A 25,148-nucleotide genomic window follows, 5' to 3' on the forward strand; every position below is an offset into this window, starting at 1 on the left:
TCCGAGATTTTTCCAATATTTCTTGTAAAGGAAATAATAGATTTAGTAACTATGTAAAGTAGAGCGCTCTATAAAAACTCACTGATATAAGCTTAATTTAAATAAATAAATAAATAAATCTTCAAGATGTTGTGGAGGATCGCCCTGGATCTGAGGGAAACCCACCAAATCAGCATTGAATTGGTGTGAATGCCACCCCTGTGTGTGTGTACCGTAGTGCCAGCTCTTGCTTATCCATGCCAATAGCTGACAGTGAACCAATAAAACACTGTAGTATAGTATTAACAGTACAGCAAGGTAATGCTTTATGTAGAAAAATGTCTGAATGCACCTATAAATAATAAAATGAAGCAATGTCTGCATTATATGTACTGAGGAGCTTCAGTCTTCATTCACTGAGGGTCCTGGCAGCCTAATGCATGTCACAAAGCTTTGTAGGCCGTTTTGGCAATGATCCCAGTGGTCCAGTTAATAATCCAGCCTTGGCAAGTGTACCAGAATGACACATGATGGAACTATCTGCAAACTATTATTCACACAGAGCTAACTCCATTCATAGTCTTGGCGTTATCATCATCATCTGCAGTACTTACTGGAAAACCCCAAGAAGTGTAGCTATTAAAGATTATAGATCAAATTATAAATGTAATATAGGACACACAAGCTTTGTGTTTCTACTTCTAGAACAGTGTTGGTCAGAATCATTTGCTCTGGAGAGGATTTGAAGCCAGTATTGCAGCCAGTATTATATTATCAGTATTTTATTAATCAAACATCTGTATGGTTTTTTAATATGATTGTTTTCAATTTGAAGTTCGCCCTTCAGAGGGCGATATATCCCATTTGGAATGCACTGGTAAAGCATATGGCTTTATGACTGCAGGTGTGTTCATTTATGGTCCGTTTCCACTGAGTGGTATGGTAGGGTTTGGTACGTTTTTATGGCTGTTTTCACTGTCAAAAGGTACCTAAAAGGTACAGCAGGTCACACTCACACACACGTGACGGCAACAGTGATTGCACAGGGTTTAGTTTGCCTAGGCTATATCAGCACGACAGATACTTCGGCAAGTTCAGGCAGAAAGAGTCTCCGCCTCTTTCCCCTATAAGCCAAGCCGAAAGCCCCGCCCACAGCTATCCGTACCATATCACTATTTGGGTGCTCTTTCGAAAGAGTATCTAGCACAACAAAAGGGGACCAAAAGGCAAAGCTAGACTCGCAGCTAAACGCTATTGGTTTACAGAGATATGTCACTAGCTCGTGCATAAGCCAGTAGAATGAAAACAGAGGAAGCGCCATTTTTAAATACACAGCCGAGACATTATATTATAGTACTATATACATAATAACAAGTCGACCGGTCGACCCGAGCTCAAACAAACCTTGTCGTCGTCTTGATGAACAGCCACAAAGCCAAGAAGAAGAGCAGAGCAGAATCATCCTGTGCCCTGTAGTTGTTTACAAGGCCGTCTAAAGCGTGAACGGTTTCTCTTTCTTGAATGCGATCGCCGCACATCTATATTTGAAACAATGAACTTCTTGAGCTGATGATAATAACGTGCACATGATTATTGAAGTGCTTCTAACATCCGATCCTTTCAGAAATGGACAAACAGCAGAGTGACGAGCGATGTATGAAGAAACGGGAAAACAAAAGAGTAAATGATTCTTTCAGCAACCTGAATCATGACCAAACCCCCATGTTTAACTATTATCATCGCCTTCTGGACTATTATGAGCTTGGGATGACGGAATTACCCTCTAACAGAGTGTTGAAGATTAAAGACATAGATGAGAGGTTTGCACCGACTGCAGGCTATATGTTGCGTGTTGTTTATGAACCCAAATAAGGACTAAATGTTTGCTGTGTGTAGTTTATCTGTAATTAGTAACATATCGGGGACTGTAAGGGTCGTATACCATGCCACCATTTGTCTCCTTTTGGCAGTGGAAACGCAAGCCTGATAAAGGTGAGCCATACCATAATGTGCCATTAGATATGGAACTAAACTTTGAAGGACCAGAGTTTTCCATCCCTAGTCTGGACCCTATGGAACTTTCATAAACCATACCGGACTATACCACTCAGTGGAAACTGGCCATTAGACATGGAACTTGTCCACTTCAGGACCAGAGTTGTCCACTCTAGATCCTATGGAGCTTTCATAAAAAGATCATCACTGTGAATGACTTAACCAGGGGTCACCCTCCCTGTTCCTGGAGAGCTACCTTCCTGCAGAATTCAGTCCCAACCCTGATCAAACACTCCTGAACCAATTAATAGTACCTAAAGCAGCACTTGATAATTACAAACAGGTGTGTTTGGTCAGGGTTGCAACTGAAATGTGCATCAAGGTAGCTCTCCGGGAACAGGGTTGGTGACCCCTGGACTAGACAATTACAGTTGACAGTTGTATGCTGTAATTTGGGTAGTACTCAGAACATTCTGAAACCCATAATGCTGATGACTGAAGACTTTTTCCTTTCTTTTGTCCTATCTCAGGCTGCCAAGCAGAGTTGGGAGGGTGCATTTTTAGTGAGCTCAGAAGATTCTGCTGTATTAAGGCCATGTGGAAACTCCTCTCCGTCAACCCAGCGCAACGGATGCAGTGACCAAACGTACCCCGTTCAGGAGGACAGCAGGAGTCCAGCAGCAAAGCAGCAGCAGGCCGTGGATCGAGCAGGTCTGGCGTCCCGTGCAGCTAAAGGCAGCAGCTCATCCATCCCGTACATTGACTGCAGCGATGCAGAGTTTAGTGAGCATGAAGTCAGAGGTCGCGTCAGCAGGTCGCACTCACACACACGTGACGGCAACAGTGATTGCACAGGGTTTAGTTTGCCCAGACTACATCAGCAGGACAGATACTTCGGCAAGTTCAGGCAGAAAGAATCTCCGCCTCTTTCCCCTGTAAGTCAAGCTGAAAGCCCCGCCCACAGCTATCCCAGCCCCTCCTCTCCAAATCAGAGTGCTAGCATCTTTGAGTCGTCCTTGTTTGGTGGCCGTGTACGAGGGCCACTTCATAGCACCTTATTGGAAGAGTTGGCCACAAAGAGTAACTTAAATCACCACACCGGCACCAGAAGCCTGACCTCTAGCCCTGCCCCCTCTTCCATTCACAGGACGGGCTCACTAAGCCACGCCCAGTATAACGGACATGCTGGGCGGAGCGTCAGTTCAAAAGCCGGACGGGAAGACAGGGGTGGACTTTTTAGTAGCTGCTCCCCGATTATGAATCGTTCCTCAAACAAGTCCCAGAATACAGTCAGCCAGCTAGACAGGAACTTGCGTGTGCTGAATCAGCCACACACCCCAGTTCTGTCCCGTTCTGAGAGGATGGCCATGCTGGAGCGCAGAATGCTAGCCAATGGGCTCACGCCTCCTGGCAAGGCCAGTCTTAAGCTAAGTTCCCCTCACCGGCGGTTTGGGGCTGTGCAAATGATCGACGGCTCCACCAGTAGTGGAACCGACACTAGCGACTCTGAGGAGGCGGAGTCTACTGGCTCCTGCAGCCAATCGCTAGGCTTTGAAAACCAAGCTGGCAATAGCTCCTCCCCCCTCCCCAGAAACAAATACTCGTTCGGGAGCTTGGAGCTAGATGAGCTTGATAATGAAGGCGAGTGTGTGAACCTAAGTGATGAGGAAGGGATGCAAGTGTTTAGCTGCTAGCATGCTAGTGTAAAGACATCAGTGCGGTGTGTTTCTCAGCATTTCCGCAGTTTTCTTTTTCTGTAACCTGAGATGGCCTTAGCTGTGTGAAGGAAGGCGAACTTTCTTCTCTGTCTTGAGGCAAGACTTTCTACAGTTCTTGCATCTAAATTCAGCAAGAAGAAACATTTATGGTGCCAAGTCTCTGCACGGAATGCTAAATATTCGCAGTTCTGATGCTGCAATTATCTGGAATGTTTCAGAGGGATGTTGTCAGTCCTTGAGGTAACTTCAGGATTGGGTTGGAGACATGCATAGATCTGACCAAATGAGGTATGTTCCTGAATCCAGATCCTCATTGGTCTTTTCTTGTGGACTGTTTAGATCAGGGGTGGCCAACCCTGTTCCTGGAGAGCCACCTTCCTGCAGATTTCAGTTGCTACCCATATCAAACACACCTGAACCAATTAATTAGGACCTGAACACCACGTGATAATTACAGGCAGGTGTGTTTGATATGGGTTGCAACTAAAATCTGCAGGAAGGTGGCTCTCCAGGAACAGGGTTAGCCACCCCTTGTTTAGATGTTTGGGCTAAGGTTAGGGTTCAAGTTTAATCTGAGGCTCCAACAACATGAACTGAAAGTTTTGCTCTGTTTTTTAGGGATTGTTATTGGTGGATGAGTTTGAACACCCTTGGGGCCTTCATGCCTCTTTTATGAGGATTGCTCTGCATAAATCTTGACTTTTTAATGTTGGTAGGAAATAGACCGTGGACCCTACAGGGAAGTGATTGTGGAGCTTGTAGATCAGGGCTCTCTGCCCACTGTCCTTTAGCTATAACCCTCCTCAGTTGTCTGTAATTTCAGCTGATCCTGACTTGTTCAGTTCAGGGTTGGAGATAAACTTGTCAGGAGTTTGGATTTTGGGATCTAGATTGTACCACTTCTGTCTTAGAAACATGTGTAGCAACATTAGCATGCATTAATATGCTTCCAACTCAAACACATCTACCTGGCTTACCCCTGATTTATAAGCACACCACGGCTGTATCTGAAATCTCTCCTGATTCCCTACTAATAAAGCTCACTTAAAGGAGTAAATCAAGTAAGTGAGTGCACTGAAGAGATGATGCTTTGCTCAGACCTTGTGATACATCGCTGGATATACATTAATGGTGAATGAACGTCTGCCAAAAGGCATCTCCGACTGTTCGGCACAGTGGAGGACACTTTAACTAGCATGGGGTTAGCCGATGCTAACATTAGCAGGCAAGCTAACACTTTGTCAATGAGTCTACTGTATACAAACGGTAATGTAACAGTTGAGTAGTAATTCTGTTGATGTGGAAAATCATTCGGCACACAAAGTTTTACATAGCATTGTGCCGACATCCCAAGTTTTCCGGAAGTCTCCCGCATATGCATAGAGAATCCTAGATGCTATTGAATGATAATGAATGCTCGGATGCTAACAAATGACAATCTCCCGAAAATTGCACGTCTCCCGCCAGTCTATATTTCGTGCAACCACCACCACCCCGTTCTACAAACAATAATAATAATAATTCCTTACATTTATATAGCACTCAAAGCACTTTACACAATGGGGGGGGGGGGGGGGGGGGGGATCTCCTCATCCACCACCAGTGTGCAGCATCCACCTGGATGATGCGACGGCAGCCATTTTGCGCCAGACTGCACACCACACACCAGCTGATTGGTGGAGAGGAGACAGTGATGAAGCCAATTGAATATGGGGATGTTTAGGAGATTTGGCCAGGATGCCGGGGTTAAACCCCTACTCTTTTCGAAGGACATCCTGGGATTTTTAACGACCACAGAGAGTCGGGACCTCGGTTTAACGTCTCATCCGAAAGACGGCGCTCACTGAGCAGTATATCGTCCCCGTCACTATACTGGGGCATTAGGACCCACACACACCGCAGTTTGGGCGCCCCCTGCTGGCCTCACTAACACCACTTCCGGCAGCAACCTAGCTTTCCCATGTGGTCTCCCATTCAGGTACTGACCGAGCGCAGCCCTGCTTAGCTACAGTGGGCGACCATGTGTGAGTTGCAGAGAGCTAGCTGCCGGCTATACGTCGCGCATCCCTCCACCTAACTCCCCCCCTCTCTTCACATACGTCATGTAAACCCCCCCCCCTTCTTATACGTCGTGCAATACCACCTCCCTCCCCCCTTTAAATAGATTGCGCCCACCCCACTCATGTCACCCATCACGTCACACACACACACTCATTTCCTGCAAATCATCTATGTCCCCTCCGGAAACTTGGGATGTCTGCATTAAGGATATTCTCTAGCTCAGGGGTGTCCAAACTTGGTCTTGGAGGGCCGGTGTCCTGCAGATTTTAGCTCCAACTTGCCTCAACACACCTGCAAGGATATTTCTAGAAAGCCTAGTAAGAGCTTGATTAGCTAGCCCAGGTGTGTCTGATTGGGACTGGAACTACCCTTCCAGGACCGAGCTTGGACACCCCTGCTCGAGCTGATCAGTGTACATAGATTCTACACTCATTATTGCAGTGCATTGTGGGATTGATTAAGGTTCACTATGGTTTCTGAACCACTAAAAAAGGCTGCTCTCTCATATAGTGCGCTATTTAAGCGTATAGGGGGCGGTTTCAGATACAGCTCTGGGTAAGCTGGTTCAAGGGTTTCTGTTGGATGGAGAAGGATTGGTTACTCCTGCTGTCGTGCTTCATCTTCACCGATATTCCCAATCACCGCTTTGCCAGTTTGCCATGTGTGCATGTGTGCTGGCATTCGCAGCCGCTTCCTCATGTAATCATTTTAAAGACGATGTGATCTTGAAGTTTCACTCATGCTAAGCTTTAGCGAAAAGAGCTTCATATCATGGTGTTCATTGGCGGCTCATTTCTCCTTCTGCCTGAGCCTCGGAAAGATCTCTGTTCACCAGCAGATTCAGAGGCTGGACGTTTGTAATAGTATCTTAATAAATCCTGCATGATCTTTTTTATTAGTTAGATTTGAATGTAAGCATTTTAAATATACAGGGATTTTATCCTATTGTGTCAGAATTGTGATTAATGTGTTTGTCAGTACGAGATTTGGTTCGGTTGAAATGAGCATTCTGTCATTAGGTTTATGACCTTGAAGGAGCACTCGTTTAGCGTTCGTTTAGTTTGGAAATAGACTTATTTTATTGTTGTCCTTGAGTTGAACAGTTGAGTTTTATCATCTTTTAATCAATTGAGTCGACCTCCAGGTCTGGCGGGAGCACTTTTAGCTTAGCTCAGCAAAGATCATTGATTTGGATTAGACCATTCAAAAAAAAAAAAAAGAGTTCTGATAACTGTCCTATTTCAAGCGTGACTCTTCTGTACATATATCGTGTGCTTAAGTCCTGTACGGAAATTACCGCTACAGGCCCTATGATAACATTCTGGCGGATAAAATTGATGCCTGGAGGGTTGGGGGTATCGAGGGGTGGGGCGGGGTTGGTAGGTGTAGCGGATGAAATTTAAAGCGGTGCGGGCGATTTTGTGTAGTGAAAGGCAAGGGGGGGGGGTGGTTTGCTGTTGCGGACAAAATAGTAAATTAAGTGTTACTGCAGACAAAAGTGGGTGTTGGGAGGGATGTCATGGACGAAAGTGAATAGTCGCGAGAGAGTGTCCCTGACGAAATTGAAGAGTGGGGGGAGGGGTCTTAGTGTCACAGATAAAAATGGAGGGGCGGTTACTGCACACAAAACGGGAGGGGGGTGGGGCATGGGGAAGGTGTTGGGAGGGATGTTGTGGATAATAGTGAAGCGTGGGAGGTTGGCTCTGACGAATTTGAAAAGTGCGGAGTGGGGTAGTCTTAAGGCTGATTTATACTTCTGCGTCAAACGCCAGCGTATGCTACGGCGCTGGCGCATAGCCCTTCGCCGTGGCCGTCGGCAACACTGACGTGCACCTCTTAAAAAATGTAACTACATGTCGCAACAACGCGTAGCGTAAGCTCTGTGACTGGTCAGCTTGGTAGCGCTGACGAGTCTGGGCAAGACCGAGAGCCGTGCGAATGGCGCAAGTGATTGTTTACAAGTGTGGAGTCCCGTGAAGGAGCTGCGGATGGAAAGTTTTGTTTTGTGTTTACCTCATAGTTAAAGTTGTTGCACGTCCGCCAGTTCCTGCCTCAAAATGAGCGAGTTTGAGCCACTTGTACATCCAGGAAGTGTTCAGGAAAAGCAAAAAAGAAACTCGACACAGAGGAACATTTACACCTCACTGCCAACTAGCGTTTCGGAAGTGTTAATGCAGACCGACAGAGACAGCGCGCAGAAGTATAAATGCACAGGCACGCGCGTTGCATGCGCCGTGGGTTACGCCGGTCACCTGACGCAGAAGTATAAACCAGGCTTAAGTGTCACTAATAAAAGTAAAGAGTGGGGTGGGGAGGGGGTGTTACCACAGATAAAAGTGGAGGGTAGTTGTGGTAGCTGTTGGGAAGGATGTTGCAGACGAAAGTGAAGAGGGGGGTGGTGGTGGCGCAGAGAGTGAAGTGAGGGGGGGGGGGAGGTGTTGATTGCGTAATCATTTAGTAATCTGGGTTCCTAAGATGGCATGGGCCCTTAGAATCATCTTAACTTTCCCCCTAGCGGCACCCATGCCTTCAGGTGATCCCCAGGTCTGTTACAGCTCTTTTAGCATAGCTTAGCATAAATCATTGATTCGAATTAGACCATTAGAAAAATGAAACTTGCTATTTTTTGGCTAATATGGCCAGGAACTCTCATTCTGGTGTAATTTTGCTGCTGTACCTTGGCTGCAGCAGTGCAATGATTTCACATAGCACCTGTTAATAGTTCACAGCTATTTAACCAGCTAATATCGCTTCGTAATATCATTGATCCTGCTGCTGGTATATTACCACAGTAAAGGTAATTGAATGTTATGCCAAAATGAGAGTATAGCTCCTGCCTTTTCAACCTAGACAATAGCAACTTTTAATTTCCCTAATGATCCAATGCGATTCAATGATTTATGCTAAGCTAAGCTAAGCTAAAAGTGCTCTACCAGACCTGAGGATCGCCTGAATGGATTTCATTTTTAATTGTTTTAGTACACAAAGTAACTACAGATGAGTCAAGCTATAAATAGGACATTTATCAAAACTCTATTTATTTTGTTGAGCGAGCCGCTATCGGTGTACTCAGATTCAATGATTTATACGAAGCTAAGCTAAAAGTGTTTCCGCCAGACCTGGAGATCACCTGAATGCATTCAAAAATGGTCAGACTCACTCGTTTTTAACTTGTAAAATGAGTCTATTTCCAAACAAAAAGTGTTCCTTTATCGTCACTTCAAATCAAATACTTTATTTTTAATTCCGTCCATGAAACCCTGAAGTTTGCACTACTTTTTTATAACACACGTGTACAGTTACAGTCTTAATGGGTCATATGGGTTTGTATCAAATGTAGTAAATGACAGAAGCTTCATTTTAGGGTGAACTGCCCCTTTAAGCTGTATGATGGTTTAGTCTATAGAGTCAAAGGGTCACCTGACAGTATCTGTACTGCATCTCACTGTGTTTCACTCTCACTTTACCTTACCTTACCTTACCTTACTCACGGGGTTATTCTGTTACCCTTCAGCAGGGATTAGAAAGGGCATTTCCAGAGGTGGGTGGAGGATCCAAAATGTATTCTCAAGTAAATGTACAAGTAGCAATCTTAAAAGTTACTCAAGTAAGAGTAAAAAAGTATTCAATGAAAGCATTACTTAATAACTACTGAATCAGTGGTCCTCAACCATCGGGCCGCAGACCGGTACCGGTTAATTAGTACCAGGCTGCACAAATCATTAATTATTTATTCATTCATTTATTTTCAGCTTAGTCCCTTTATTCATCAGGGGTCCCCACAGCGAAATGAACCGCCAACTTATTCAGCATATGTTTTACGCAGCGGATGCCCTTCCAGCTGCAACCCAGTACTGGGAAACACCCATACACACTCTTTCTCACACACACATACACTATGGCCAGTTTAGTTCATCAATTCCCCTATAGCGCATGTGTTTGGACTGTGCACTCGAGAACACCCACACCCACACGGGGAGAACATGCAAACTCCACACGGAAATGCCAACTGACCCAGCCAGGGCTTGAACCAGCGACCTTCTTGCTGTGAAACGATCATACTACCCTCTGCACCACCATGCCGCCCTAGTCATGAACTATTTCTGTTTTATTTATTATCGTCTGAACGATCTTTTATTTTGAAAAGTCTTTTATTTTGAAAATTGACCGTATTCTCTCGGTTTCGTCTCGGCCACTTGAGCACCCAAATTTAACCCACAAGCAGCAAATTGAGTAAGAAACTGACTTTTTTTGTTGTTGTTGATGTTGTTGAAAGTTTCTTTGCTAAAGGGAAGAGGCCCAGTGCAGGTCCCGCGAACTGCCAACGAATAGAAGATTGCAAATGACGGCGGCCTTTTAGGGGCTATTCGCTTTTTTAGAGTTCGCGCAGATTCGTTTATTCCAATGGAGGTGCGCGGCTTGCATGCTCAAGCCTTCCAGGCGCACGCAGTTGAATGAGGCCACAATGCGTGACAAGAACTGACCGATCAGCTTCATGCTTTATATGGAATAAACACATTTCGGCAGACTAATTATCCCAGACGAACACAGAACACCCGAACGCCGCAGAGCTTTGTCATTTTCTCCATAAATAAAACTTGTATCAGAGCTGCAGCAATGTTTTGTCAGCTTGTCATCTTCTGAGAAAACGGTTGATGGGGCCTGGCAACAGAACCAACCCCCCTCAACCCCTCAACACTGTCAAGCGTTGACCGGTCCGCTGTGATGAAAAGGTTGGGGACCACTGTCCTTTATAAATGAATCACACTACCATCAAATAGTAATAGAGGAACAATGTCGCCAAATGAACCAAAGTAAGAGTAAAGTCTTTTCTCTAAACATGTACTTGAGTAAAAGTACACCTCTTTAAATGTACTCAAACTGTACAAGTTACACAACACGTAACTTTAATAAAGTAAATGTAATTTGTTACTACCCACCTCTAGGCATTTCATTTCAGGGAATTTCTGATAATTGACCAAATTCTGCGTAACTTAGACCCAATCCCAATTCTCCCCCTTACATAGTCACATGTAGAGGTAGGGGTGTCCCATTTCTCTGTAGTTTGAAGGCGTAGGGCTAAGGGGAAGGGCTAGGTAGACCTTGAAATGGAGTTTATCCAGGACCACACTCAAAACCAAGGGGTACGAAATTTTCCCAGAATACTCCATCTACAACGGACGAAGGTCAGGAGATCCACTAATTAGTATTCTTTGTCATTATTACGAATTTTTACAACACACAAGCATATTTTAATACATTCATATCCGCGTTCATGTTTTACCATCAACAAAAAGTTAAAATTGGCCATAATCCATAACAATAACTCCTGTACAGCAGTCCAACAGCGTACTGTCACATCTGACACTCAATTACAACATCTCGAATACCTTGTCAGAAAAGTATAGTGGATGAGAATGAGCTTTTTACAGTGTCTGGTACACACAATTCATTCATGGTGTCCCAACACAAATTGATTAAGTTAACTTAACACTTTTAATAAATTTATGTGGACTAAACTTAAATTAAGTTGTCCCAATGAAATCTCGAGAATTGTGTTGCTTCAGCTCATTTTAATTAAGTAGTTTGAACAAGTTAAATATATATATAGTGTACAACCTTAATGTTGTTATGTTGTGTTTACATCAATATGGCCACTGTAAATGCACAGTAAAGTTACGATCTCATTGTTATATTGTTATGATAACATGATGTCGTTGCCTTCAGTGATTTCCTGAAGATAAATACCAAAAAAATAACATGACTGGAATAACTACAGCAGGCGCCATCATCAGGGGTCCGTTCTTCGTATGTGGATTACTCAGTTCAGGATTTGGTTATTGATGATTTGACATGATCCAGGATCGTTTTGTTCTTCAAAACTCATCTCAGACTTGTTGTCATGGCAACAGTTCTGCTAGCTCAAACCTGCTCGGAAGCAGGCTCATGTCATATAAACAGGATTAGATCGGGTCAGTTCAAGCAAAGATGATACTGAAAGTGTGTACCGAATTCTGATATTTTCTTACAGTAGTAGTTATATACACTTGTGGAAATTGAATATATATATTTTCAAACTAAAAAGTAAAATATATATATATATATATATATCAATAAAACAAAGACTATCTACTAAGAGAAAATGTATGGATATGGACTTTTTTGATTCAAACGTGTGCAATTGTTTCAGTACAATTTGTGTATGATAATTTCCACAATATTAATCAACTTTTTTTAAAGGAATAATACATTTATGCAGTCATGGACATGTTTCGACAGCTAATATGACGGTGATTTGATGCTTCACAAAAGTTGCAGACACCTTTACCAACAAAAAAAAATGCTTTTGTGATGCTAAACTAATTTAAACATCCATTCTTTACACCGATTAGGAAAACGGCTACTATAATACTACTATGGCTATTATAATAGAGAAAATCCGCTCTAAATGTGAAACTATTAATTGTTATTGCGTGTCATATTTAACAAACCGTTTACTGCTAATTAGGGACCGAGCACCGAAACGGTGCGTAGGCCCTATTGGAATTGCTCTGTTTATTATTATTCTTCTTCTTCTTCTTCTTCTTCTTCTTCTTCCGCGGAATGAATGGCGATTTAGAGGGGCTAAACATGCCCGAAAACTCACGCAACTTTGCACACGCCTCAGAAGTGGCGAAAATTTACGTTTGTTATGGGCTTCGGAAGTGGGCGTGGCAAAATGACTCGACAGCGCCACCTAGAAAAATTAATCGGACGAGCCCCCGATATACAAATCACGCACATGCACGAAAATTGGCACACACCTCAAACACACCAAAACATACGAAAAAGTCTCTTGGAGCCATATCTCAAACCCAACAGGAAGTCGGATATTTTTAACTTCCTGCGGCGAAAAAGTGGCGTTTTTGCCATTTCCAGGCGTCGTATTTTAACGAACTCCTCCTAGGGATTTTATCCGATCGACACCAAATTTGGGTTTTGTCATCTAAAGGCCTTGATGATGTTAAATTGCGAAGCTTTAGAGTTTTCGTCGATGGGCGTGTCCGTGGCGGCCTCGCAAACTTTGACGATTCGCCACGAAACAGGAAGCCGTTATAACTCAGGCATGCATTATCCGATCTGCCTCAAAATTCACACGCTTGATAAGCGTCCTGACCTGAACACGTTTACATGCCAATATCCAGAGACAGTTACGGCGCCACCTGCTGGCCACAGGAAATGACATGATTTACGGAGTAACAAACTCCATCCACAAATTTTATCGTATCAGCACCAAAATTGGGTGGTGTTATCTGAAAGCTCTGGTGATGATATATTGTGAAGATCTAGAGTTTTCGCAGAGGGGCGTGTCCGTGGCGGCATGACAAACCTCAACGCTTCGCCATGGAACAGGAAGTCCTTGTAACTCAACCACAAAATGTCCAATCAGCCTGAAGCTTCACATGGTTGATAAACGTCATCTTTTGAACACATCCACATAACAATATTGAAGTGGGCGTGGCAAAACGACTCAACAGCGCCACCTATAAAAATTAAACGGACGAGCCCCCGATCTACAAATCACGCACATGCACGAAAATTGGCACACACCTCAAACATGGCAAAACATACGAAAAAGTCTCTTGGAGCCATATCTCAAACTCAACAGGAAGTCGTATATTTTTAACTTCCTGTGGCGAAAAAGTGGCTCTTTTGCCATTTCTAGGCGTTATATTTTAACGAACTCCTCCTAGGGATTTTATCTGATTGACAATAAAAATTGTGTTTTGTCATCTAAAGGCCTTGGTGATGTTAAATTGCGAAGCTTTAGAGTTTTTGTCGATGGGCGTGTCCGTGGCGGCCTCGCAAACGTTGATGATCCGCCACAAGACAGGAAGTCGTTATAACTCAGGCATGCATTATCAGATCTGCCTCAAAATTCACACGTTTGATAAAAGTCCTGACCTGAACAGGTTTACGTGCCGATATCCAGTTACAGTTATAGCCCCACCTGCTGGCTACAGGAAATGACATGTTTGACACTGTAACAAACTCCTTCCACAAACTTTCCCGTATCAGCACCAAAATAGAGTGGTGTCATCTGAAAGCTCTAGCGATGATATATTGTGAAGATCTAGAGTTTTTGCAGAGGGGCGTGTCCGTGGTGGCATGACAAACCTCAACGCTTCGCCATGGAACAGGAAGTTATTATAACTCAACCACACAATGTCTGATCTGCCTGAAACTTCACATGATTGATAAAAGTCCTCTTCTGAACACATCCACATAACAATATTGAATCAGTCATAGCGCCACCTGCTGGCAGAAGGTAGATTGGCTTATAACTCAACCACACAAACTCCGATCTGCCTGAAACTTCACATAGTTGATTAAATTCCATTACTGAAGGCATCTACATGCCAATCTTAAGTCACAGTTATAGCGCCACCTGCTGGCAGATGGTAGTTTGCAGTATAACTCAACCACACAAAGTCCGATCTGCCTGAAACATCACAAGGTTGATGAAAGTCCCCTCCTAAACACATCTACATAACAACATTGAGTCTGTCATAGCGCCACCTGCTGAAAAAAGGCAGTTTGGCTTATAACTCAGCCAAACAATGTCCGATCTGCCTAAAACTTCACATGGTTGATAAGTTTCCTCTCCTGAAGACATCTACATGCCAGTCATGAGTCATAGTTATAGCGCCACCTGCTGACAGGAGGAAGTTTGGCATAAATCTGTGATTTTCTCAGATATTTTTAATATATCGGCTTAAATTATTACTGTTCGCTGTTCTCTGTCATCCTGATGCCACCGGGCGGCGGTGAGCCCGGGTGCGAGGTCCCTATCATCGCTGCTTGCAGCTTTAATTTGATATAATTTTGCTCACATGGATAATTGAATATTAATCAGATGATGTCATTACCCTGCTGTGCCGTCAGCCAATCATTGCATTGCTGATCATGGTTTTGAGGATCGATAGATTTGCCCTTCACAACACACACAGGGATCTCAGATCAGTTCATGCAGACATTTTAATCTGATTCACGAACTTGTTTAAAGAACCAAATTAGCCAGAGATCAGTTATCAAGATGAACAGATCCAGGATCTGCCAAATCATCTTAGATCATTTAAGCTAGGTACGAAGAACAGACCCCAGATCTCATATGAAGTAAGACGCGATGACATTTCTCAGGGGTAAAATCTGAAGCCCTTCGCCTTCACACTCTGTTTAAGGGGCCAAGAGGGTACAAAAGGTAGAATTGGGATTGCTCATGAATGTATTACTTTGTTATTGGTTGTTGAATTGTGATAATGCTATTCTAATCCCTGCCTGATCTCTCACTCAGCATTAATGTCACTGCACTGTTGGCTGATGTTTACCTTTTCCCTTTTTCCACCCTGTTCTTTGAGCTTGTCAACCAATAAATGCTAGTTATGTTGTTATCTGCTGGCATTTACAAATGAATCTCTTTGTAACTACCTGTGTTTTTCCAATGCCGGGCCGCATGCTCTCCCTCCATCCGGGCTGTTCTGTTTTCATGCATTCTGGGAAAGCAATGCATCATGGGAAATTTTCGCACATGAAAATTTTGAGTCTCCTAATGAATGCCTGCGACATGTCTGATCTTCCTTTGTTTGTTCACGCAATGATTTATTCATATAAAAATATTGAATGCAAAGAATTCAGTCAGCTTGATGGCATGAGGAAAAAACCCACGCCACCTGCTGTTGATTTGTGTGAATGACATGTTGATGATCTTTCTCACACCTTTACGGCTATGTTCACAATGGACTAGACTAGCAACAGTATGAAGTATGTGAAAAGTTAACTATGCAACAAACATTATTGCAGACATGCTGTAAAAAGCGATTGGTTACTTTAACAAAGTGAGTAAACTTGAGTTAAGTTGACCCAACTTGATTTTTTATCAAGTAAAATAGTTCATTTACTTAATTTTAGGCAACAGGTTTACTCACGTTTTTAGGGAAAGTCAATTTGTTGCTTTTAGGGCACACACACACACGCACACACACTTGTAAATGTGTTTCATGAGGGCTTTCCATAATGTATTTTATACCATAAAAACTTCTAATTATCATAAATATCAAAATTATAATGTAAAAAGTCTATTAAAGATGTTAAAGTGTTTTGAATTACAAGGACACAAAGCAGGTCCTCATAAATCAAATAAATAGTGCATTACATATGTCATGCTCATGTCGGTATATAATTTTGTGTCCTTGTAAACCACATAAACCAGACCACACACACGTACATACACTTGTATATGTGTTTTATGAGGACTTTATGGTCACACCCATGTCAGTATACAATTTGTGCCCCTGTAAACTAAATAAACCAGAACACACATACATACACTTTATGTTTTACGAGTACTTTCCATAGGTATAATGTATGTTATACAATATAATCCTCTAATTATCATAAATATCAAAATTGTAATGGAAAAAAGTCCATTAAAGATGATGTTAAAGTGTGTTGAATTACAAGGACACAAGGTATGTCCTCATAAATCATCTTAATAGTGTATTACAGATGCCATACTTACGTCACTATACAATTTTGAGTTCTTGTAAACAACATAAACCAGAACACACACACTCATACATAGACTTGTATATATGTTTTATGAGGACTCTCTATTGGCATAATGTGTTTTATACAGTATAAGCCTCTAATTATAATAAATATCAAAATAGGTATGTAAAAAAAACAGGATTACCAGGACACAAGGCATGTTCTAATAAACTACCTTAATAGTGTATTACATGTCATACCCATGTCACTAAACAGTTTTGTGTCCTTGTAAACCAGAATACACACACACACACACTTCCCTATGTGTTTTACGAGGACTATCCATTAGCATAATGTACTTTATACAGCATAAACCTCAAATTATGATACATTTTTTACATATTTATGTAAAAACGAACATTAAATATGATTCTGAAGCATTTTAAATAACAGGACACAAGGGTGTCCTCATAAATCACCTTAATAGTGTTTAAAATGTCATACACGTCACTACAATTTCGTGTTCTTGTAAACCACATGAACCAGAACACACACACCCTTCTATATGTGTTTTAAGAGGACTCTCCATATCACTATAGTTTTGTGTCCTTTTAAACCATATAACCAAAACACACACACACACACACAAACTTGTATATGTGTTTTATGAGGACTCTCCATAAGCAAAATGCATTTTTTTCTATAAAAACAACTAATTACCATAATAATTCAAACTTTATACATTTTTTAAAAAGGTCATTAAATATGATTTTAAAGTGTTTTGAATTACGAGGACACAAGGCATGTCCTCGTAAATCAGCTTGGCGGTGAATTAAATGTCATACATATTCCACTATACAAATTTGTGTCCTTGTAAACCACATAAATCACATACAGAACAATATTTACTGATTATACAATGCATGTTTAATGCAATAAGTGGCCTACAATGCCTAATAAAAAATAAAATGCATAACAAATACATTGTGAACATAGCCGTTCCTCTGCTCCTCTGTCTCACTTTTCCAGCTTCTGATGTTTTCTGCCTGTCTCTGCTCTATGACGTCTGGTTCTGCTGCTCTTTATGAACCATATAGATTTTTTAACCATGTATTTTGTGCACTAGTGTCAATAAAGTAAACGTTGGCCTTTTAAGACTCGGCAAGTGTTTTTTAATAATAAATATTGCTCATAATCCTCTCCATCCCCTCACTCCCACTAACCCGCTCTCTGCTGTGTGTGTGTGTGGCTGTGCAGCATGTTTTGCTCTCTATCAGCACATGTATGTATATGATCTGCACTATACATGCTTTAGATCACGCGATAAGTGTGTGTGTTGTGCACATTGTTTATGTCCTTAGGTTAACATCAATGGGTTTGTGATGTTTGTACACTAAACCAGTTACAAGGTTGGACATTTCCCTTATAATTATTATTGTTATTAATGTTATTATTATCTCTCTAAAGTGAGGGGTATGTTTACACAAGAACAATGGGTCTCATTCACTAAACATGCGTATGCACAATTTATGCATGAAATTTGTAGACAAACGTTTTCACAAAAAGTCATATATATATATATATATATATATATATATATATATATATATATATATATATATATATATATATATATATATATATATATATATATATATATATATATGAGCATTATCAAACTCGTAGCAGTGTGATATGGCTGTATACCAGCACTGGTGGGAAGCGTGTGTTGCCTTAGTGTCCCAGTAGTGCCGATATACAGCCATATTGCACTGCTACGAGTGTGATATTGCATTTATACAACAGTTTCCTGAATGAGGCCCGCTTTTTAGCCACAGGCGTAGTGTAATCCGCAGAAACGGACAGCCTTTTTCCATTGTTTGTAAGAGGAGAGAGTCCCGCAGCCTTTTGAAGGATCTCAGAATAAACTTAAAAGTAATGCACTGTAATGACAAGAGGACGAGGACGTTCTCGCTTTTACGATCTAAGATGGGTTTATTCTGAAGTAGCAAGTTTTCCTGTAAAAAATTGGGCCACATATTCAGTTGGACGCGAACCCTCGCTGCCCTCGGGAAGACCCAGCAGACGAAGATTATTTCTCCTAGAGCGCCCCTCCAAATCTTCGCACTTGGCGTCCAGATGTGTTACCCGATAACTGAGCGACGTTATCAGTTTTTCGAGTGCCGTTATACGGTCATTATGATCTGACAAGGCTTTTTACAGTTCTTTTACAGTGCTAGTGTTGACCATCTGTTGCAAAGGCTCCAGAAACTTTCGACGTCTGTTCGCATTGTAGTGATCTCCGAGCGTAAATCAGGAGATAACGAGTCAATTTTCTGACAGATCTCATTCTTGACAGAGTCTAACAATGTCTGAAGACAAGTGACATTCCCGGCTGAGTTTTCTCCGGAGTGTACACTAACCATGGGCTCGTTAGCATCGCCTGAGAGGAGCGGGGCTTTACCACAGCCTCCTTTACCGTCAGTTTTGGATCGAGACGATGTCATGTGTACAGCTTATAACAAATGCAAGAGTAGCCTGCATGTTTAGGGTGCTAGTTTTAAGTAATGGTACAACAAAAAGGTTACTGTGCTGTTTAATATGTGATTAAATCTGTTACCTTCTCCAGGAGCGATCAAAAACACGTCCTACATTCTCAACGCACACTAGCATGCCCCCCCATTTATACAACAGTTCGATGGCACAATCGTGTGTGTGAACCGTTTTATGAGGAACTACTTTCTTCCGACATTCATTCACATCTGCAGCTGACGTCAGAACAGCCGAAAACGAGCTAGTAATTCACCAACTTCACTGTAGAGCTCATGTTTGAATGAGTCTCCTGCACTATATAGAGTATTGTTGTGTCTATGTGATGACAAAACAGGCGATTTTGCTCACATTTAAGGATTATAAGGCTGAACAGCATGAAATGCCATCAGTCTATAGAGGTCTCCCAGTATACCTCTGGAAAAATATTACCCCGAAAAAGCCAAAGCAAACACTTCTAGATTACTATGGCATAAATACAGCAATATAAAATACAAAAGAGAGAGATCAACTTAGAATGTCACTAACCAGTTCTATATTGATTTGTTCAAGTTTCGTTTAAAATGTATGCTCAGAAAAACATTTCATCCCTTATTCTGTGGTGTCTGTCGCTATTTTGTGGAGGAACAATGTAACGTCAATTTCTTTGCTTGTGCTGAATTACAAAAATAAAAATATAATATGCAAAAATATATTTATTAAATACTACTGCAGATTATATTACATTAAAACAACAATACACAGAGCATCTGGAAAGTATTGATAGCGCTTCACTTTTTCCACATGTGTTTATGTTACAGCCTTATTCCACAATGGATTTAATTAGTTGATTTCCTCAACATTCTACACACAATCCCCCATAATGACAATGAGAAAGAAGAGTTTTTGAAATTGTTGCAAATTTATTAAAGATAACAGCTGTAAAATCACATGTACATCAGTATTCACAGCCTTCATCATTCTGGAGATGTTCCAGCAGCTTCATTGGAGTTCACCTGTGCTCAATTCAGCTGATTGGACATGATCTGAAAAGGCTACACCTGTCTATATAAAGGCCCAGGGTCAACAGTGCATGTCAAAGCACAAACCAAGCTTGAAGACAAAGGAATTGTCTGTAGACCTCAGAGACAGGATTGTCTGGAGGCACAAGGCTGGGGAAGCGTACAGAAACATTTCTGCTGCTCTGAAAGTTCCAATAAGCACAGCGGCCTCCATCATCCGTAAGTGGAAGAAGTTTACCCACCAGGACTTTTCCTAGAGCTGGCCGACCATCTAAGCTGAGTGATCGGGGAGAAGAGCCTTAGTCAGGGAGGTGATCAATAACCTGATGGTCACTCTGTCTGAGCTCCAGCGTTCTTCTGTGCAGAGAGGAGAACCTTACAGAAGGACAACCATCTGTGCAGCAATCCACCAATCAGGCGTCTGTATGGTAGAGCGGCCAGACTCAAGACACTCCCCGCCTGGAGTTTACCATCTAAAGGACTCTCAGAGCATCAGAAACTAAACTCTCTGCTCTGATGAGACTCAAACTGAACTGTTTGGAGTGAACGCCAGGCGTTACGTTTGGAGAACAGCAGGCGGCGCTCATCACCAGGCTAACAGCATCCCTACAGTGAAGCATGGTGGTGTTGGCCATAGCTGAAAATGGCTGATAGAGCTTGAGAGGTGCTGCAAAGAGGAATGGGCAGAAATTCCCAAAGACAGGTGTGCCAAGCTTGTGGCATCATATTCAACAAGACTTGAGGCTGTAATCACTGCCAAAGGTGCATCAACAAAGTATTGAGCAAAGGCTGTGAATACTGATGAAAATGATGTGCACAGATTGTTTTGTGTTGGGCTGATCGCAGACCTGCTGTATTTATTATGACTGCAATACTCAGAGGACACGCAAGAGGCAGATTTGGGCAAGTACTGAAACAAAAACAACTCCTGTAGAATTAGAGTTTAGTGAAAAGTACACTAGAGAGACTGAACATACGTGTGCGCATCTATATATTTACTCATTTATTAATTAATTTGTTTATTTATATATTTATTTGATTTATTTTTTTATTCATTTATTTAATTATTTTATTCATTTATATATTTATTTATTCATTCAGTTATTTATTTATTTTATTCTTGTATATATATATTTATTTAATAATGTACTAATTGTATTTATTTAAATATTTATTTATTTATTCATTTATGTATTTATTTTCTCAATTATATATTAATTTATAAATTCATTCATTTAGTTATTAATTTATTTATTTTAATTTTTATTCATTTTATTTATTTGTTTCATTTATTTATTTTAATTTATTTAATTAATTAATTAATTTAGTATTTTTATTAATTAATCAATTAATTTATTCCTTTATTTATATTCTACCAAAAGTACTATGGTAATACCACAGTACTGCAACTTTAATATACAGTATATTATATACATCACCATGTCCCTGTGCAATGCTACTTATCATGCTACTCCCATAGTGACCCATAGTTATCACGGTATGATGTTTATTTTTGATAACGATGCAGATTTGCATGCTAAAGTAAATGAACATCATATTAAAACTTGAAGTCTACACTATAAAAAGTGATTAGTTACTTTAAAAAAGTGAGTAAACCCATTGCCTTAAAAGCAATAAGTTGATCTTACTTGGTAAAATCAGTCAGTATACCTATTGACTGTGATTGATCACAGCTGGTGCTGCATTAGCTAACACATGATTCACCAATCAGATGATTCCTAACTCACCTTAAATAACCAGAGTTTCTGACCTCAGTCATCTCAAATCCTCCACCTTTTCTAGATAGGGTGGCACAGTGACCCAGTGGTTAGCACAATTGCCTCACAGCAAGAACATCACTGGTTCCTTATCAAGCCAGTCAACGTTTCTGTGTGGAGTTTGCATGTTCTCCCCTGTTGGCGTGGCTTTCTCCCAGGTTTCCTGGTTCCAAATACATGCCACATATATGAATTGACTAAACTGGCACCGTTAATGGGCTCTTAATCTCTCCATAGGAATCCCCAAATTTTCATTAGCTACTACAGCAGGGGAGTTCTCCAGATCTACCTGAGGTCGAACTCCCCTCTCCCCCTGCAAACGGGAGGGAGCCCCAGACTAGAGGATCTCTCCCAGGACAGCATGCCAAACAAGCTTTATAATATATCATCATCTAAGTGTCAACTCTTGAAATAATGAAAAGGCAACAAGTTTACTCTCTTTTTTAAGTAAAGTCAACTTAATCACTTTTTACAGTGTGATGTCAGATTGCTAGACGTGTTCCTAATGCTCTTCGTGTGTGTGTGTGTGTGTGTGTGTGTGTGTGTGTGTGTGTGTGTGTGTGTGTGCGCGTGTGTGTGTGTGTGTGTGTGTGTGTGTGTTTCTCAGAGTTGACGTGTGCTTTGGTAACGTTAGTTAATGGTCATTCTGATGACTTTCGAGGGGTCACGCCGTCTCCTCTCGTCTCCCCCTTACTGAATGATGGTGTTTCTGAACGCATTGATGATGAGGAAGACACCAGGAGGAAGGTGAGAAGTGTGTGTGTATGTGTTGAAATCTGAATTATTAACCCCCTCTATATTTTCCCCCCAATTTCTGTTTAAAGGAGAGCAGATTTCTCTTCAACACATTTCTACATGCAGTAGTTTTAATAACTCATAGATTTGTTTCCTCTTCATCATGATGACAGCACATAATATTAGTCTAGATATTCTTCAAGACACTAGTGTTCAGCTTAAAGTGACATGTAAAGGCTTCACTAGGGTAATTAGGGTAAAGTTAGGGTAATTAGGCAAGTCATTGTATAACAGTGGTTTGTTCTGGAGACAATCCAACACTAATATTGCTGAAGGGGCCAATAATATTGAGCTTAACATGGCTTTAAAACTATTAAAAACTGCTTTTATTCTAGCCGAAATAAAGCAAATAAGACTTTCTCCAGAAGAACAAATATTAGAGGAAACACTGTGAGAAACTCCTGAATCTGTTCAACATCATTTGGGAAATATTTGACAAAGTAAAAACCATTCATAGGAGGGTAAATCCAACCCAAGCTCATTCTGAAAATGTAGTCCCGCGGATGTTTCTGGGGACAGCGGAATACGTCCCAGGAGGTACGTATGGCTGCAGTTATTTATTTTAAGCAAACGCTGCAGGGCGGTGTGACGCTGTTCCCTTTCGCGCTTGCCAGCCGACCGCTTACCTCCGTGAGGAGGGCTTCCCCGCTGCAACCCGTTTGTCCACTCAGCTCATCGTGTACGTCGGCAGGCTCGAGATGCAGAGAGGAGTCGACCACGGCGACCGGTTTCGAGTCTGGGTAAGAGCGGTTCCAGCAATCAGGTAAGACAAAAACAGAATCCAAAAAATAAAACGAACGAGTTTCATAACAGGGTGAGAATGTGGTGAAATTCGAAAAAATTGTTTTTTTGAAAGGCTTTTGTAAATTGTTGCTCGGGTTTAGGGAAGTGAGCGGGTGGGCGGGTCGATCAGTAAAATTGGTTGGGTTTAGGGAAGGAGGCGGGCAGGTCAGCCGATTGGCCGAACTGCACTCGCGAGAGGCATTTAAGATGCGAAAAAGCGCACACAGCGGCCTCTCGCGAATTCGCAAAAACAAAAACTGCAGGCTTACATACCTCCCGGGACGTATTCCGCGGTCTCCAGAAATGTCCCCGGGACTACGTTTTCAGAATGAGCCTGGGTTGCGTAAATCATTCTGACTTCCAATAGTATCTGGATGCAGCCTTTATGATGCAAGCTGAGATTGCATCACTCAGAGATGCAGTGTCAGACACAATGCACACATGGAGCTATTGACATCACTGTGAGGGGTGGGGTTAGGTGAGCAGATTAAAAAGCATCGGATGCAGCTCAGATTGCATCTGCATCAAGTCTGCAGCCAGACCCCTCTCCTGACTTCAACTGTATTCTGCTGTGTATGTCGGGGAGGTATCTCTATCACTTAACTTGAGTGAATTTAAATGGTTTACTGTACAAATGGATGCAATATGTAGTCTTGTATTGTGTGTGTGTGTGTGTGTGTGTGTGTGTGTGTGTGTGTGTGTGTGTGTGTGTGTGTGTGTGTGTGTGTGTGTGTGTGTGTGTGTGTGTGTGTGTGCAGATCTGCCCTGCTGATAACTCATACTTCATAGCTAAAGAGTTGCTGAACACTGAGAGGACATACCTGAAGGACCTGGAGCTGATCACAGTGGTAAATGAAGTCGCCAGTTCTCAAACACACACACACACACACACACACACACACACACACTCACACAAACACGTTTAAACACATCTTTTTAAACCTTATCCACCGTCTCCAAAACTGGAAACATGAGTTGTGTGTGAAGGAAAACCTCCATACCGTGGCTGCACAGGAATGTGTGTGTGTAAGATTACAGAGTCGGGATTATATTCACTGACCTGAGGGCAGTCTGCCTCATTTAGGACTTTACCGCGGTTTTACATCTTATCTTAGGTGTCCTGCTGACATTATCAGCTACACAATTCAACACAATCTACACTCCATGTTTATTCGGGGGGATATCCCAATTGGGTAACACTTATTAATAACTATAAATCATCTATGAGGCATTAGCAAAGAGTCAGTTCATCATTTAAGCATTGACTCTACATTTACAGATGTTAGTAAGCAGTTGATAACTGCCGCTACACATGCTGTATTCTTATAAACACATTTATAACATGCTTAATGGTTGTGTTTTCATACTTTATTACGTATCAGTTGTTCATTATTAAACTCACTATTGCATTATTTATAACCGTCTGTATTTGAGTAGTTGTTGGCTTTTAGAATAATTCAGAGTGAGTCAGTAAACGATTAATAAACTGTTCAAATCAACACTGATATATTTTATTATTCAGGCATGTAGTAATAGTGACTCTGTATGTTAATAAATGCTTTATTCACTCTACTTCATGCAGTTTAGTGAGCTAATCTGAAGTGAGGACTATTCATGCTTTATAAATCCCTTATAAATGACAAATAAAGGCTCAGAATCAAAAGAACTATAAATGTTTGCAAACTTTTCTAAAAGATAAAATTACTGTAAAGTTTAAACACTGCTGAATAACAGGAGTGTCGAAATACAATTCATTTATTAATTTAGCAATATGTTATGATGCAACATCTCAAAGTCATTTAGCCAAGTCTAAACTGGACAGGACGATTGCAAAGATTTATTTTCCATTTCGTACAGTTTCATTTGTGTCTCTTCAAATCAATAAAAGTTAATAAAGTCTTTTATTTTCTGCTTCCCCTGTTTAGAATATAACTGAGCCTTTCATTGTCATTCATAAGGGA

At 41.4% G+C, this 25,148-nt stretch overlaps 1 protein-coding gene across 3 annotated transcripts in view; it reads left to right on the forward strand.

The window, feature by feature from the left end:
- LOC101883674 (FERM, ARHGEF and pleckstrin domain-containing protein 1) overlaps positions 1–25,148 on the forward strand; it is a 56,357-nt gene that overhangs the window by 20,766 nt on the left and 10,443 nt on the right. The window contains exons 13-15 of one of the 3 annotated variants that reach the window (XM_073912375.1): positions 2,505–2,685; positions 22,217–22,356; positions 23,946–24,035. In XM_073912375.1, the coding sequence (XP_073768476.1) occupies positions 2,505–2,685; positions 22,217–22,356; positions 23,946–24,035 (411 nt within the window). Of the gene's footprint in view, positions 1–2,504; positions 4,039–4,192; positions 6,710–22,216; positions 22,357–23,945; positions 24,036–25,148 lie in introns of those variants that run through there. The other 2 variants (XR_012385073.1, XR_012385074.1) reach the window with 2 other exon arrangements.

Source organism: Danio rerio, chromosome 9 (assembly GCF_049306965.1).
Source record: "Danio rerio strain Tuebingen ecotype United States chromosome 9, GRCz12tu, whole genome shotgun sequence".
NCBI lineage: Eukaryota > Metazoa > Chordata > Actinopteri > Cypriniformes > Danionidae > Danio > Danio rerio.